Below are 15,136 nucleotides of genomic sequence, written 5' to 3' on the forward strand. Positions count from 1 at the left end.
CGGCACGTTTTCGCCCGCTATTTTGAAAATCCATGCCGCGGGAACGAGCGGTAGCTATCCGGCGCGTCTAGCATTGAGAAATAGCATGTACTCAAGCACTAGCCGAGGACACTTTTACGAGGAGAGGGAGTTGTAGAAGCCCCTCGCGGAGAGAGGTCGACTCGTTTGTTCGGCGATCCCCGTACCACATTTCATACTCGATGATCCTCGCACGTAACTCTCGAGTAACCGTGCGGAAAAAGGTTACATCTCGAATGTATACACATACATACACATAGCCTCGACGAGGTCGGTGAGCTAGTGTGATGCCTCGATATCGCAGAAGCAATTCCGCGATAAAAGTAACTCGGGAAGTCTACTATCTGGAAAAAAAGACCTCCCACATATTTTTTTTTTACAAGGTTTTAGTAAACGCTCTTTATATAATTACCGCGAATAATAGAGCGAAGGAAAGTAATCGCGAGATGACAAGCGACGCGTCGACGATGTTAGTTAGCAATCGCATATCGCGCGCACGTGATACCGACATCTATGACAGCGGATTTCATCCGAGAGCCGCGAATCATCACCGTGCACATTGTACTCAAACACAATGACGTGAGGCATAATGTGCGGTCAGTTAAGCCGCAAATTGCATAAGTTCGCGCAAATTCCGAAACTATTAATCCGGAAAGTGGGAGTCGAAATTAATTACCCGTGTATCCCGATTGATGCAGCCCTTCGTCTTCCGCGGTATCTATATCGCATTGTAACGTTAGTTACTGACAAGTGTCTACGGCGATTATTCCAAAGAGAAGTATTATATTAATTATAATAACAGTGATAATAGCTTTATTAAAAGTATGAGAAGAAACATCACGAATACGATAAAACGGATATTTCAGATTGTTCAAAGATTAAAAAAAAAAATTATTTCATTAAAATCTATTGGATATCTTTGGAGTTAAAAAGGTAAATGTATAAAAGAAAATTTATGTTGACAAGATTGATGACACTTGTGATTTCTCGGCATTCCTGATTTCCGATATCACGCAAACGACCGGGTCTCATAGGGCGAAGGCAAGCAATCTCATCTAAAGACGGTGTATCAAATAAGCCGCCTAACTTAACCCGCCCTATTAAACTCCTTTCAAGCGTGCGACGTTCAATCTGCCATTCTCATTTCCATCGGGGAACTTAGAATCCGTTCTGTACGTTTATGAGCCACGGGTATTTCTTGTCTCACCTTCTTTATTCCTTCGAGAGGATACATTATGTAAAACTCAGCCTGTAACGTGCCAAAACGACGCTACCTATTTTATATGCCCAATATATTCTCTCTTATTTTCTATTTTCTGCAAAGTGCGCTCTGAGCTATCGTCGAGTTCTGATACAAAGGCGTCAAACGAATTAAATAACTTTACATGAGTCATTACAGACTCATGGAGGAAACATTTTGTCGATTTAATGACCTATTGTATATGGCTATTGTTGAATCGATAAAATTGTTACTAACGAGATAATATCGTTGATTGAACGAAATTATTTTATTACAACAATTACATTAAGTATTAATTTGCGAATTATATAAAATTATCTTATATTCTCTTGATTTTATGAAATTGGTTAATACTTATTGAACGCGTTTGTGAGTTTGCATCATAAGATAAGTGACACTCTTTTGATATGTTACAGTGATTAAGAAATTATTTTGTCATTTGGCAATCTTAAATCTCCGCGTGTTATCGATTCTTCATTTATATACAGGATGGTTCGAGAAATACAGTATAATCGAAAGGAAAAACTTTCCTGTGTAAATATAAATCGAAAGTACAGAAGATCTTTTTTCTCGTTTAAACGAGCTTTTGGTCCAGAGATAATTAATTTATAAATTTATAAAGGCTATTCATAATATATTTACTCTTTTTTAAAACTAAAATGATCTCTAATTATCTTGTATTGTGTATAATCGAAATTGTCCCAATAGCGATTATTGCAATATATGAATATAAAAGTATAACATTCTCTTTTTAATCAAACGATTTAAAATGATTTAAGTTACTGAAAAAGTTATATGTAAAATATGCAGATAAAATATCTATGTAAAAAACTTTTTTTTTTTTACAGAGAGAATTTTATAGTATTTTTTAATAGCCACTATCGAGATAAATTTAATAAGTTTAAATACGTTATCAATCATTTTCCACTTTTCCAAATTACTTTTTTTCGAAAATGAAACCTTATACAAAAAAAAATTATTTTACATTTTCGGTTTATTTTACAAGAAATCACTTCTTTTTCGGTTTGTACTACGGGTTTCTGGTATTATTATTTATTGTATAAATTTGAACAACATTCAAAGGAATCGTATCCGAAAGAATATTTCCCGCAAAAGTTTGAAACATTGTTACAATAGTCGCGTAAAATTGCCAGTTTGCAAGAATGGCCGCCAAGGAATGGTACACCAAGTCTACGTGGAATTGGCGAAATAAATAAACGTATATATGTACGCGAAGGGCCAAGAGAATGGCGGCCAAAGGGTTGCTTAGGCACAACGACCCTGGCGCAGTACGTGCTATCGTGCCGCAAAATGCAAAGTTAAAATATGCAGGAAACGTACGTGCGGACGAATCTCGTTACTCCATTATCACCGGATTACTGCACCTGCAGCTCATCCCAGATGCGCGCTGCGGTAATCCATTCCAGTCGCCTCGCGAGAAAACGGATATGACCCGGTAATAAAGCAACGTTCCTCTCTCCGAGTAATCGCACAAAAAGTACGCGTAAAAAGAGCAATCGATATAGCAATTGTTTTCTCGAACGATGCGGATTTGAAGGCGAACGAGGAACTAAGGGATGGAGGGAGAGATGAACTGGATAGAGCGAAATTGAAAAAAATTGCCACGATAGTGGACTACTCGTAGCGCATTCAAACTCCCACTTTGATTTTATTTATGGAATAACTCTCTTTCTCTCTCTTTTTTTTTTTCATCGAGTCATTCGACTCGCATTTTGCAAGTGTCAGCCGCAAGCTTGCGCGTTCAGTTTTTTAGAGAGGTACTCTCGCGTGCGGGATAATACGTTATCAATTGCGGGATCGGGTTTATCTCACACGCGGATGTTACATTGTAAGCATCGAGAAAAGCTCCCTACGACAATAGGGAGCTTTTCTCCCTCGGAACGATCGCTGGATGGATCGAGAGACGGCAGTAGAAGGGGTTGTAAGTAATATCGTGCCATAAAGGGTGCCTCAGAGTGGAATGCGGTTGTAACGATTCAAGCTTTTCAGACCCATCATACCTCCGCGCGAGCTCTTACCTAGTTGAGGAAGGACAAACTGTCCGGGTATGGGGATACCGATGCGGTCTAGACGGCAAGATCCACACGTTCTCTCGAGCGAGCCGCGGAAAAGATTATCGGTGGACTTTACCGTAATGGCCGGCGATCCACAATGTTGGCCACCGATGTCGTCGGCGTGTTAGTTTGAGGTCTCGGTTCCCGAGAAAGCGATTTCAATGATAGCAGAACAGTGATACAGCATCGTAACGTACAAAATTATTAAGATTTAATTTTTTTATTAAATTACATTTTCAAATTTTTGATATTAAAATTATACATACATACAGGTATATTTTACTGATTTTTTAAACTTTTATATATTTTAACTTTAATTACAATTTTCTTCTTATTCGTATTTATTCTAATTTTTAATTAATACATTAAATACTTATCAAATATTTATTAGTATATAAAATTATATGTGAACCTTCTCAATACAGACTTAGAACGACCAGTACAGTGTATATGTATATGTGTCAGTTAATTAGTATATTTGATTTAAAAATAAAGATTCTAAAGAGGTAAAATTTTACTCGTATCTACAATGAGAAAATTAACGTGTAAAGTGAATATTAAATTGATTAATGTGATCATGACAAATTTTGTGGCGCTGACTGGCGAAAGGACGATGTCGTCTTTCATTATGTGGTCGCGCAGTTTTTTTTCGCGAGAGTTTTTTCAAGGACTTGTCTCCGGCAGAGAGACAATCGGGAACGGGAGAAAAAGACGGCGACGTTATCATTAAGATTTGCGACAAGGCTATGCGCGTCTCATCGCGATTCGAAGCCGTCGACGGTGGTTTTACTGCTTGCAGGAGCTCCGAGATTTACATGATGTGGCCGCGCAAGAAGCGCGCCATAAAGCACGCCGAAAACGAAGAAAAGCGTGATTAATTGAGTCTTCGAACTTTCTTGACGTAACTCGCAGAATGCGCTCTTTGTTTCTTACGATGCGCTTGCAATGTTCCGATCTTTAATCGGCGAGGTATAGATATTATGACTCGAACACCATAATTTTTCATCTGTCTTTCGAAAAACATTTATTTCGTTTTATTTTAAGTAAATTATAACACAAAAATACGGCAAAATCGTATAAGCGTGTATCTCCGAAAGATTCAGCGAAATTTTATTGAAGATCATCGTATTATCGTTTATTTATTTTATTACACGCAAATTTCAACGAGAAATAGAGTTTCTTGAAGCTTACTTATGGGATAATCGGAACTACAAAGACGATTGTAATTCTGCCGTTAAGCGAATGATCAACTTTTCTGGCGACAGAATAATGCTGCAATATCCGAGATTATGTAACGTTCGTTTCCATAACAACGGGAATGTATCTCGCCGAGGAACTCTGAGAACAAAGCTTAAATGTCTCATTCGACGACGAGTCGCGATTAAAACGTCACTTTTGAATCATCATCTTGCGTTATCAGGTAAATCGTCGTTATGATCATTCCCCTCTAATGCATGCGCATCGAAAACGCTGACTTTCGATCCGCGAAACATTCAGAACGACCAATTTGCGGGGTTAATGTAAGCAATGTTCCACACACGGGTTAATTTTCGGAGTTTCCTGTCCCGGCTTACCAGGATTGTGACGGCTGCTTTCAGTATTCATGAAGATAGCCGTTCAATCGATCATAATTGAAAGCTTCGCGGCCGGTACAGAATGCATTGCACCATGTATTCTCGGATGATTATCCTGGAATATCGTCTCTATCATTATTGACGGCTGTGTATTTCAAGATTACGAATGCAGAAAAGCAAAAGATTAATATCATAATAGCAGAAATATTAATAATTAATGTCTACGTGGGCGTGTCTGATTTCAAAAATATGAGACATCAAAATTTGGGATAAATTAGATGCATAATTTATCGAAAAATTATATTTTGATACATCTCTCATTATTATGTCAGTTAGTCTCTTTTGCGATTTACTATAATCTGCATTTCGCATGTGCATTATACCGAATCATAATAATTACAGCAAACTACCCTTAATTTTAGCTTGCGCACACTTTCTTCTCTTTCTATCTCTCTCTCTCTCTCTCTCTATATATATATATATATATATATATATATATATACAGAGTTTGATAACAGAAATATAATTATTGGATGATCATACAAAGTGCAAGAGACCTACATTAACGCGCAGAAGCTTGTGTAACGGGATTCGCAGACGCGAGAACTTTATCCGATATTCAGCTTTTGTTGCGAGCGAACGCTCGAGTTTCATGAATCGTTTAGCTAACATTAAACGTATGGTATAGCTTCTTATATATCACGCTTATAAGATTTCGAATTATTATTCTTTTTTAAATGCTGATTAATCTTCTTGATTAGTTGTTTCAACTCTTTTAATCCATTTATATCAAGAGAGAGAACTTTATCTTGTTATGAATTGTTTTGTATATCGTATTTTAAATATTTCAAGAATTGTAAAAATTATAGGGACTTTTTTAATTATATTATTTTATAAAAAAGAATTATAAATAAAAAACAGAATATTTCTCTCTCCGCACTATAACGATTGCGTTTATGGAATTAATGTGAAATACTAAATGATTTTCGTAATTATTGATTTTCTGTCGCTGAGACCGCAAGTAACCATTTTCTTAGCTTCTGATATATATATTCACACCTTATATATACGTTTATATCTCTATATGCGATGTTACCCATACTGTAGCAATTAGGGCTATAAATTATTTCGTCGATCGACAATTTATATGTCAAAGAACGCGTTTCTCACGTCCCGACAGACGTGGTGAGAAAATATCGCGATCGATAATATCGTCACGGGGCGCGAGACGGTGCGGATGAAAAATTTACGAATCGGCGCAAAATGAATCGACACAGCAGAATTCACAGTGCGACATAACGGCCGTGACGTCGGACTAGAATGCCAGAGGCTGACCGGACGCCCGTTAAAAGTAGTGCAACAAGTGCAAGGCGCGGCAGTGACAGCTGCGACAGCGTCAGCTGGCCGCGGCGCGGCATATATTATATCAGAAATCCTCGAGCGAGATCGCATTATCTCGACGAGTTTATTTCGACCGTGCGCTCTGTTTCCTTAGCCTCGCGTAATAATAGCGCCCCGGTATGTTACCGGTTACTTGTATCGTTTATTCGGCGGATTTTCTTATCTCGCTCATGGTGAATTTGCTCGTTCGTGTTAATTCCGTGTTAATACCGCTCGAATTTTCGCAGTTTTGAACCGACGACTCGATTCATCTCTGATGATTTAACACGAGTTTAGATCACCTCAGTGAGATTGCAATGTAAAAATTGTTTTCTCTTATGCTGTAAAAGAATAGAAAAATAATTGAATTGAAGAGTGTCGTGTTAATTTAAATGAAGAATTTTCCATTTACCGATTAATATCATGAAAAACCTTTTGTTTCCAATCGCTTTTAGACGAAAACACATGGTTTTGCTAATTCTTTTTAACATTTTTTAAGAATATTTCTTTTAAAATAAAAAGATATGTTGGATTGATACATTAATTGTCGTTTTATTCAAAGAGTGAGAGAGAAAGAAATTAATTAAGTTTTTAGTATTATTCTAGAATGATTTTTTAAAATACAAATCAGAGAGAGAGAGAGAGAGAGAGAGAGAGAGAGAGAGAGAGAGAGAGTTGATATCTAAAGGAATTTACAGGAAGAAGATGGTTGAAAGCGACAGATTGGTTACAGCTGTTCAATGTACGCATCGAAGCGTACATCGCTTTGTCAAATTTTTACACAGCAACATTTGAAGCGTCGCTTCGTTTTATTCGAGATATCGATTGATGCCGTTTCTATTGGCTTTACATATGGCAGGAAACTTTTAATATTCCGCTATCATGTTGCGGTTGCGCTGCACGCTGACGGTGCTCTTCCTAAACTAGAATTATAAGATCTTTCTCATTATATAAAAACATTAATCTGAAATACATTTGATTGAACAAGTATTTATTGCGCAGATAATAGTATGAAAAAAAAAATATATAATATATATATATGGTATAGTATATAGGAATAAAACATTTTATATAATATGAGCTTAAATGTACTATATTATGCGATATAGTGTCACAAATTGAAATTTTGCAAGTTATATAAGTCAATATAAAAATATATATTAAAATTACAGCGATATTTTGAAATGTGATATAATAATTAATTATATCTCAAATTATTTAATGATAAATTATTTAAAATATGTTGTTTTTTTTGTTTTCAGTGCCGATGGTAATTATGAGGTAACCATCATGACGAAGGCGATTTTGCACCATACGGGGAAGGTCGTGTGGAAGCCACCGGCAATCTATAAATCATTTTGTGAGATCGACGTGGAATATTTTCCCTTCGACCAGCAGACTTGTTTTATGAAGTTTGGTTCGTGGACTTACGACGGTTACACGGTAAGCAGATTAATCAAATATATAGTACGGGGTTATAAATTATTATTATTGTTAAATGAAGAAAGAGATTGTGCACACACACGCCTAAGTTTGCTTGTCAAATATTTGTACTAAAATAATTTTGAAAATTATGTCTTACACTGAGTTATTACACACAAGTAATATATAATTACAATGCATAGAAAGAATATTAAAGGACAAGTAGAAAGTTGCAAGATCGTAGCTCTGATAATTATTTTACATATTTTTTTTGTTATTCTACGGAATTATTTCGCGAAGAGTTTTACAATTGGTCATATAAAAAAAAAATTGGGATTTGTAAATTCTAACACGTAACATGAAATAATATTTATGTACAATATTTTACGACAATTTATTGCACACATGTTGCATGAGCTTAAATAAACGAGGAATATGTCATACATGTTTCTCAAAAGTTGTGAAAATAGCTTTTATTACGTGTTTCAATAAAAATTCGCGCGTTTTTTTATTATAAAATATATTCCATAACTTAAATATATATATTTATAAAGTATGGATGTAATTTAAATAATGTTATGCACTCAACACATCTACAATAAATTAAATTTATATTTTTACATATATTTTGAAAAAGTCAGATTTTTGCATTATCAGTATTATATAAATTGTATGTATAATTTTATAAACATTTTCAAATCCATATATGAATAATATAAAGTAATACTTTAAATATTTATTATACAAATATTGTATATAAATTACCTCGAATTAATTTGTATAACGACGCATATATATTACACGCCTAAAACTTTGGGGATTATTTAATTAAAGATTTTTTTTTATGTATATAATATATTATCTATTTAATAATATTTTATTTATTTATAAAAAATTTTTTAATGTAAAAGAAGTATCGAAAATTTCTGTTATAACAAACGTATTATTATACAAATCGTGGACATTAAGATGGAAAAGTGTGTAAATTTAAAATTAATTGGATTAATCTAAAAATTTACGTTAATAGAATGGCATTCAAGTCATTATATTTATAAAATAATTTGCTGAAACAATCAACTATTATAAAAAATATCTCAGGTTTCTTCTCGGCGTTGGCTAACTTTATTCGTAAATTAGCCAACCTTATATCTCGATTTACGTTCTGGTTCGATTACGTTATACTCTAAAGAGAAAAAAAGAAGCTACGATCTACCGGGTAACTTTATACGACAAATTAACTGGAAATAGTATGGCAAATTGAACTATCAATTGTGCATTATTTTGTCGAAATACTGTCAGATTATTTTTAGTTGGTATAAAATAATGTTATTTCTTTTTAATTTACGTATTTTATTAGAGATACGTTTCGCAATGGAATTCCCTACGGAATTTCACCGCGTGTTCTAATTTCAACGCGAGAAGCATCGAGCGCGGCAATGAAACGTCACGATTTTTGGCGATTACAACTCACGAGGCGCCTGTTTGTCCTGTCGATCGCATTCTCTCTCACGCGCAATCCGACGGGAGTAAGCCCTACCCATCGTTCGATCGACGGATATATCCGTCACTGACAAATCCGCCTGTCTGTGAGAGTTTTACCGCTGTACAGTTGCGGATATAAATCCCGTGTCTGCGGGGGTAAGCCATTTCGACATAGAAGCTCGCCCGTGCTAGCCACTTCGAAAACACAGGACCGCCAGTGATCAACCTCATATCCACCCACGCGGTAGATAACTTCCGTTTCCATGTTTCGATTTTGATTTCCCCCAGCGGCATGTCTCCCGGCTGCATCGAGTATATTTTCCATCGCGAAAAAGATATCGGGATGATACGAAGATAGAACGGCGCTTGTATTGCCAACAGCAAAGGTTAATCGATATAAAAACTAATCGCAATATTTGCGGACTGTTTAATCATCGCATATAGATGTCAATAAAAATCAACGTAAATATATGCCGACATACTTTTATGGAACAATACAAATTTTACTGTTAGATTCAAAACATTCAAAAGATTTGAGAATTTTTTTAGAGATATGGAGATAGAAAATATTTAATAGAATTTTTTTTTTTTTTTCAAAGAGAGAGGAGGAAAGTATATTTATTAATTATTATAATGCTTACAAATATAATGACACGATAATTATTTTTATTTTTATTTCAAAGAAATTGAAATAACGTTGGAATGAATTGGAGTAAATCGTTATGTAAAATTCTTCTGTAATTCAAATTAAAAAGGAAAACTTCTTGATTCGTGGGGACGAAATTGAAAAATCAGGAAACGAATGCGAATAAAAGCAGCGCGGTGAGAAAATGCGTGAGGAAGGCATGGTGAATGAGCAACGATCGTTCATCGAACTATCGACAGATCTCGAAAGTGGTCCAGGGAAGATCAGCCAGTAACTCCAATGGCGGTCGCGAGATTTGGCTCTCAACTTTATTCCGATTCCATGGTCTGCAGACTTTGAGATAGCCAGAATTTATCCAGCACAGCCATTAGAGGTATCCAATTTCTTCCGTTCGCTCCTTCCGTTCTTCTTCCTTTCTTCCTTTTTTCCTCTTTCCTTTTCATGTCTCTCTCTCTCTCTCTCTCTCTCTCTCACTCTGCTCTTTCTCCCTCTTTTAAACAATAGTATACCTAGAAAATCGATTGTGGCGAGGGATAAAATAGATTTCGGCGATTCGTAGCTGATCGAGAAAACCCCCGCAGCACAGAACACAGATACATATATACAGGATATTAGTTATATGTATTCTTTCACGAAATTAAAATCAAATTTCAATTTGTTTTGAGGACGATGTCTCTTTTTGCAACTTTATAATTTTCAACATTAAATATGCAAGCAACTAAAATCTCAAATCAATATTTCGGTAGAATAAGATATTCATATGAAATTAAATGAAAGGGCCATTATTTGTATCTCTGAAAAATTATATGTTTTAATTTAATTTCATATATTTATAATACTTTCAAATTTTTATTTTATTTATAACTTAAAAATTGTTAATAAATGGCATTCTTAATTTAGCTTCTAATATTTGTATATGAAACAGGATATCATGTATATATATATATATATTGCTTTGAAAGTCGATTATCGCTTTGTGCGAGTCGATATATATCCGAACCATACCGTGAAAGTCAACGTGTAGACCACGTGATGTTATTTATCACGCGGAAGCTGTATCAGAAATGTCTTCGAATAGAAGTCGTGCAGTCCATAAATTTCAAGGCGCAGCAGTTTAAAGCGCACAATGACGATTCTGGTTATTGTCTTCTTCTGCTGTGAATGGCGCAGAACTGTATTCTCGCTTTTATATGTACGTGTATCTCGTGTAATTCGTATATACGAAATGTTTCGGAACAATGTAATTTGTTGGTGTGAGGGGGTTTATATTCCTGAGACAATATACGCGCGCGTTCTCTTTATTAAAAGTAATTAATTTATTCGTCTATAGTAATTTAAACGTTACTCGTTTAATAGATGAGACAACTCAACTTCAGTTTACGAAAGACTACACGTTGTGTCATCTAAGTTACTTTCAATTTTGGTAAATATTTGTATAATAGCGTGCTTACATATGTAGGGCCACGTCGCACAGATACACACTTGCTTTGTCAGAAAGCTCCTTCCGTGATGCGGATTATCCTAAGTACCGATTAGACAGCGTACTAAGATAATAATCTTTGGATATTCCAAATACCCTTCTCGGCTATATCTGCTGATTTACCTCTCGTCAGCGTGTTTTGATTATGTACCGCATCGGATATGGAGCAATTGAGGATTAGAATAATAGGCGGAACGGATATAACAATTTGGATTTAGCTATTGCAGTTTTGAATCGAATTTGTGTGAGATCGCCGAGACGATCGTGATTCGAAAGCCGGGGATTTATTCTGAAGATGAATTAGATTACAGATCTTGAGACGGATTACCATTCTATCGCAAAAGGGAGATACCTCAGATTAGGATAGTATGTTTAAACGATTATAAATCAGCATCTTCCTGTCTTTATAACAATTCTTTCTATTCATATATATAATAGCATGTATTTAAAAATATTGTCCTTGCACTATCTTATCATTTCTTCTTACAAAATTTTATATATACGTATAAACGAAGAAAATTTTTATTTTAATATATATTGTATTAATTAAAAATACGAAATAAAATTAACACTCTCTCACACACCATTTCACTTAATAATTTTTTTGATAGCCGTTCTAGTTACTTTTTTTTTTTTTTTTTTTACAATTACTAATATATTATGTATATTGTTCGGAATATTCTGAGAATATAACAAATACTAAGGAACATATTTATGAAAGAATTAAAAAATTTCGACTTTTTGTTATACTAATACATAGTGTGTACATATTCTTTAATAAGTTCAGTTTTTATTATTAATGTGATTTTTAGTTGGTGTATAAACACATACATACACACACGTACAGTATGTTACTGCTATTACATATATACAACACAGGTTTTACGCAATGCTAGATATTTGCATTGTATTAAATATTTGCCGATGTAAAATTAAAATTTGTATCAATAATATGTATATATGTGTCGTGGCAAAATGCGCGTGTTTTAAGATAAAATATTTAAATATTTAAATATTTAAATACGTATTTGCATGCGAAATATACATTTCATTATGCCAACATTAAACGAAGCGTGAAACGTACGAAACCTTAGTGTTGAAATGTTATGCGGAAAATATTTTCTAAATTCAAACAGCACAATATTCTATCAATCGCATGATATTGAAACATCTAAAATTATTTACCTATAGAATTACGATAATTAGCCAATCGAGATTGGGTAAAAAAAATTTATCCCGGCTCTACCATAGGTGATAGATTTTACGATTGCATTTTCTACTTGGCCAAAAGATTACACAGATAAATATCTTATACATCTGACAAAAATTGATTTTTCCGCCAAATTTTGTCCAGTTTTTATTCGACTGACGTTCGATTCCTTCGTCATGTTTGCAGGTCGACCTGCGGCATCTTCTACAGACCGAGGATTCGAATAAAATCGATGTCGGAATCGACCTGACCGATTATTATATCTCCGTCGAGTGGGACATCATAAAAGTGCCTGCCGTGAGGAACGAGGCGTTCTACATATGCTGCGAGGAGCCCTACCCCGACATCGTGTTCAACATCACCCTGCGCCGCAAGACCCTCTTCTACACGGTGAATCTGATAATACCGTGCGTGGGCATATCCTTTCTGTCGGTGTTGGTGTTCTATCTGCCGAGCGACAGCGGCGAGAAGGTCTCGCTGTCGATCTCGATATTACTATCGTTGACGGTGTTTTTCCTGCTGCTGGCCGAGATAATACCGCCCACGTCGTTGACGGTGCCGCTTTTGGGCAAGTACCTGCTCTTCACGATGGTGCTGGTGACGCTGTCGGTGGTCGTCACGATAGCCGTGCTGAACGTCAACTTTCGCTCACCCGTGACCCACCGCATGTCCAACTGGGTGCGGGTGGTGTTCATCCAGGTGCTGCCGCGGTTCCTCCTCATTCAGCGGCCGAAGAAGGAAGACGACGACGACGAGGACGAGGGTAGAAACGGCGCCGGTCGTGGCGCGGACGATGACGCCGACGACGACGGCGCCGACGACGAGGACGAGGACGATGACGACGACGACGAGGACGATGTCGAGGCGGCAAACGGCAAGCCGCCCGAGGGCATCCTCACCGATGTGTTCCATGTACCAGAGACTGATAAGTACGATACGTACTACGGTAAGAGGTTCAGCGGAGAGTACGAGGTACCGCCGCACGGTCTGCCACCGCCGGCTACGAGGTACGACCTCGGCGCCGTCGGCACCGTCGCACCTTGCTTCGAGGAGCCCCTACCCTCGCTGCCACTGCCGGGGGCGGACGACGATCTCTTCGGGCCGGCTAGCCCCGGATATGCTCACGAGGACGTCAGCCCCACCTTCGAGAAGCCGTTGGTACGCGAGATCGAGAAGACTATCGACGACGCTCGCTTCATCGCTCAGCACGCCAAGAACAAGGACAAATTCGAGAGCGTGAGTGTTATTATTATTTTTACCATATATTGACGGGAGAAATTAATGCTACAAGTGATATTTTCATATGCTTGTTATCACCGCGAGTTTCATCTTTGATTTTTATCGACTATTTAAGATGACGATGCATCGAGATCTAAGTATTTATTTATTGAAAATAATTCACAACGATAATCTTTAAATCGTGAATAATTCGAGAAAAATACTTCCGTATCTTCGACCATTACTTCTTGTTTTGTAGAATCTCGTTTCTTTAAAAATAAGCTGCTTGCGAGAAATATCCGCTAATCAAAAGTCATTAATGGAATAAAACTTTGTGGATATATTCGTTGTACCAAGACACATGAATCGTAAAATACACTTCGTTCATTCCCTATCGTCTTATATATAGCTATGACGTCTGACCTTAAAACCAAACGCCCACTTATTTATGTAACTTTTAAATTTTATACGACAGAGAAAAAATGTTTATTCGTGGTATAAAAGTTTATTAGAATTAAGAAATTTGCTTTATAAATATCGCAATATGCTTTAAATATCACATGGGTTAACATAGATATTTAACTATATTTTTAATATTATTAGATTCTTTGTAAAAGAATCTCTTTGCAAGACAGCATACTTTTAATATTACTATAATACTTTATTCAATAATAAATTTTTTACAATTTTTTTTCATCTACCGTATAGTATCTAATTTATTACTTTGCCAGAATTTTCTAATTAGAAAGAAACATTTCGTGTAGATTTTCAAAATGATATCCGAAAGAACATCGTAGATTTTTTAAATTAAATTGTAAAAGAGCACGAAAAACGGAATTGAGATTATTTGATTTATATAATTTTTCCCAACAATTGAGTCTCTCGTTACGAGTTTGTAAAACCACTGAAAGTAGCAGTTTGCAAAACATCGACTGTTTTGTAACGGTTGAACATACACAGGGGAGGCCACTCCACTCTTTTATACGAGAAAAAAAAAACGATTTATATATCACAAAGTTTAATGCCATCGAGAGAAAGGATTGTTGCACGTTCTATTATTGTGCAGCATTTCGAGATGAAATGACAACGAAATAGTTCCCGATCGTAATATATCGTGTCACTACGGTATACGGACAATAATGCCTACGTGTATCATACGTAACTGCCTTTGAGATTTTGCACGCGACGCAATGAATCTCTCACTATTCGATTCCGTAGTACTGTAAGAGGATTATTGGCTTTCATTAAGAAGCACTTTCATATTAAAATAGAATATTCATTTATTTATTGCGTCTGAAATGTTAGATTTATATATTTCAAATTTGATTTATGTTCTGGTATCGACTTTTGACATATTTTGAATCGTGTATGAGGGGCTTTCGAGATTTAAA

General features: G+C 35.8%; 1 protein-coding gene across 5 annotated transcripts in view; it reads left to right on the plus strand.

Moving 5' to 3' along the window:
• Nachralpha1 (nicotinic acetylcholine receptor alpha1) overlaps positions 1–15,136 on the plus strand; it is a 257,913-nt gene that overhangs the window by 115,317 nt on the left and 127,460 nt on the right. For all 5 annotated transcript variants that reach the window (XM_070316415.1, XM_070316433.1, XM_070316408.1 and 2 more), the window contains 2 exons: positions 7,550–7,730; positions 12,714–13,763. In XM_070316415.1, the coding sequence (XP_070172516.1) occupies positions 7,550–7,730; positions 12,714–13,763 (1,231 nt within the window). The remainder of the gene's footprint in view (positions 1–7,549; positions 7,731–12,713; positions 13,764–15,136) is intronic.

Source organism: Polyergus mexicanus, unplaced genomic scaffold, assembly GCF_030449975.1.
Source record: "Polyergus mexicanus isolate NDT 795.1 unplaced genomic scaffold, iyPolMexi1.0 SCAF_1, whole genome shotgun sequence".
Taxonomy (NCBI): domain Eukaryota; kingdom Metazoa; phylum Arthropoda; class Insecta; order Hymenoptera; family Formicidae; genus Polyergus; species Polyergus mexicanus.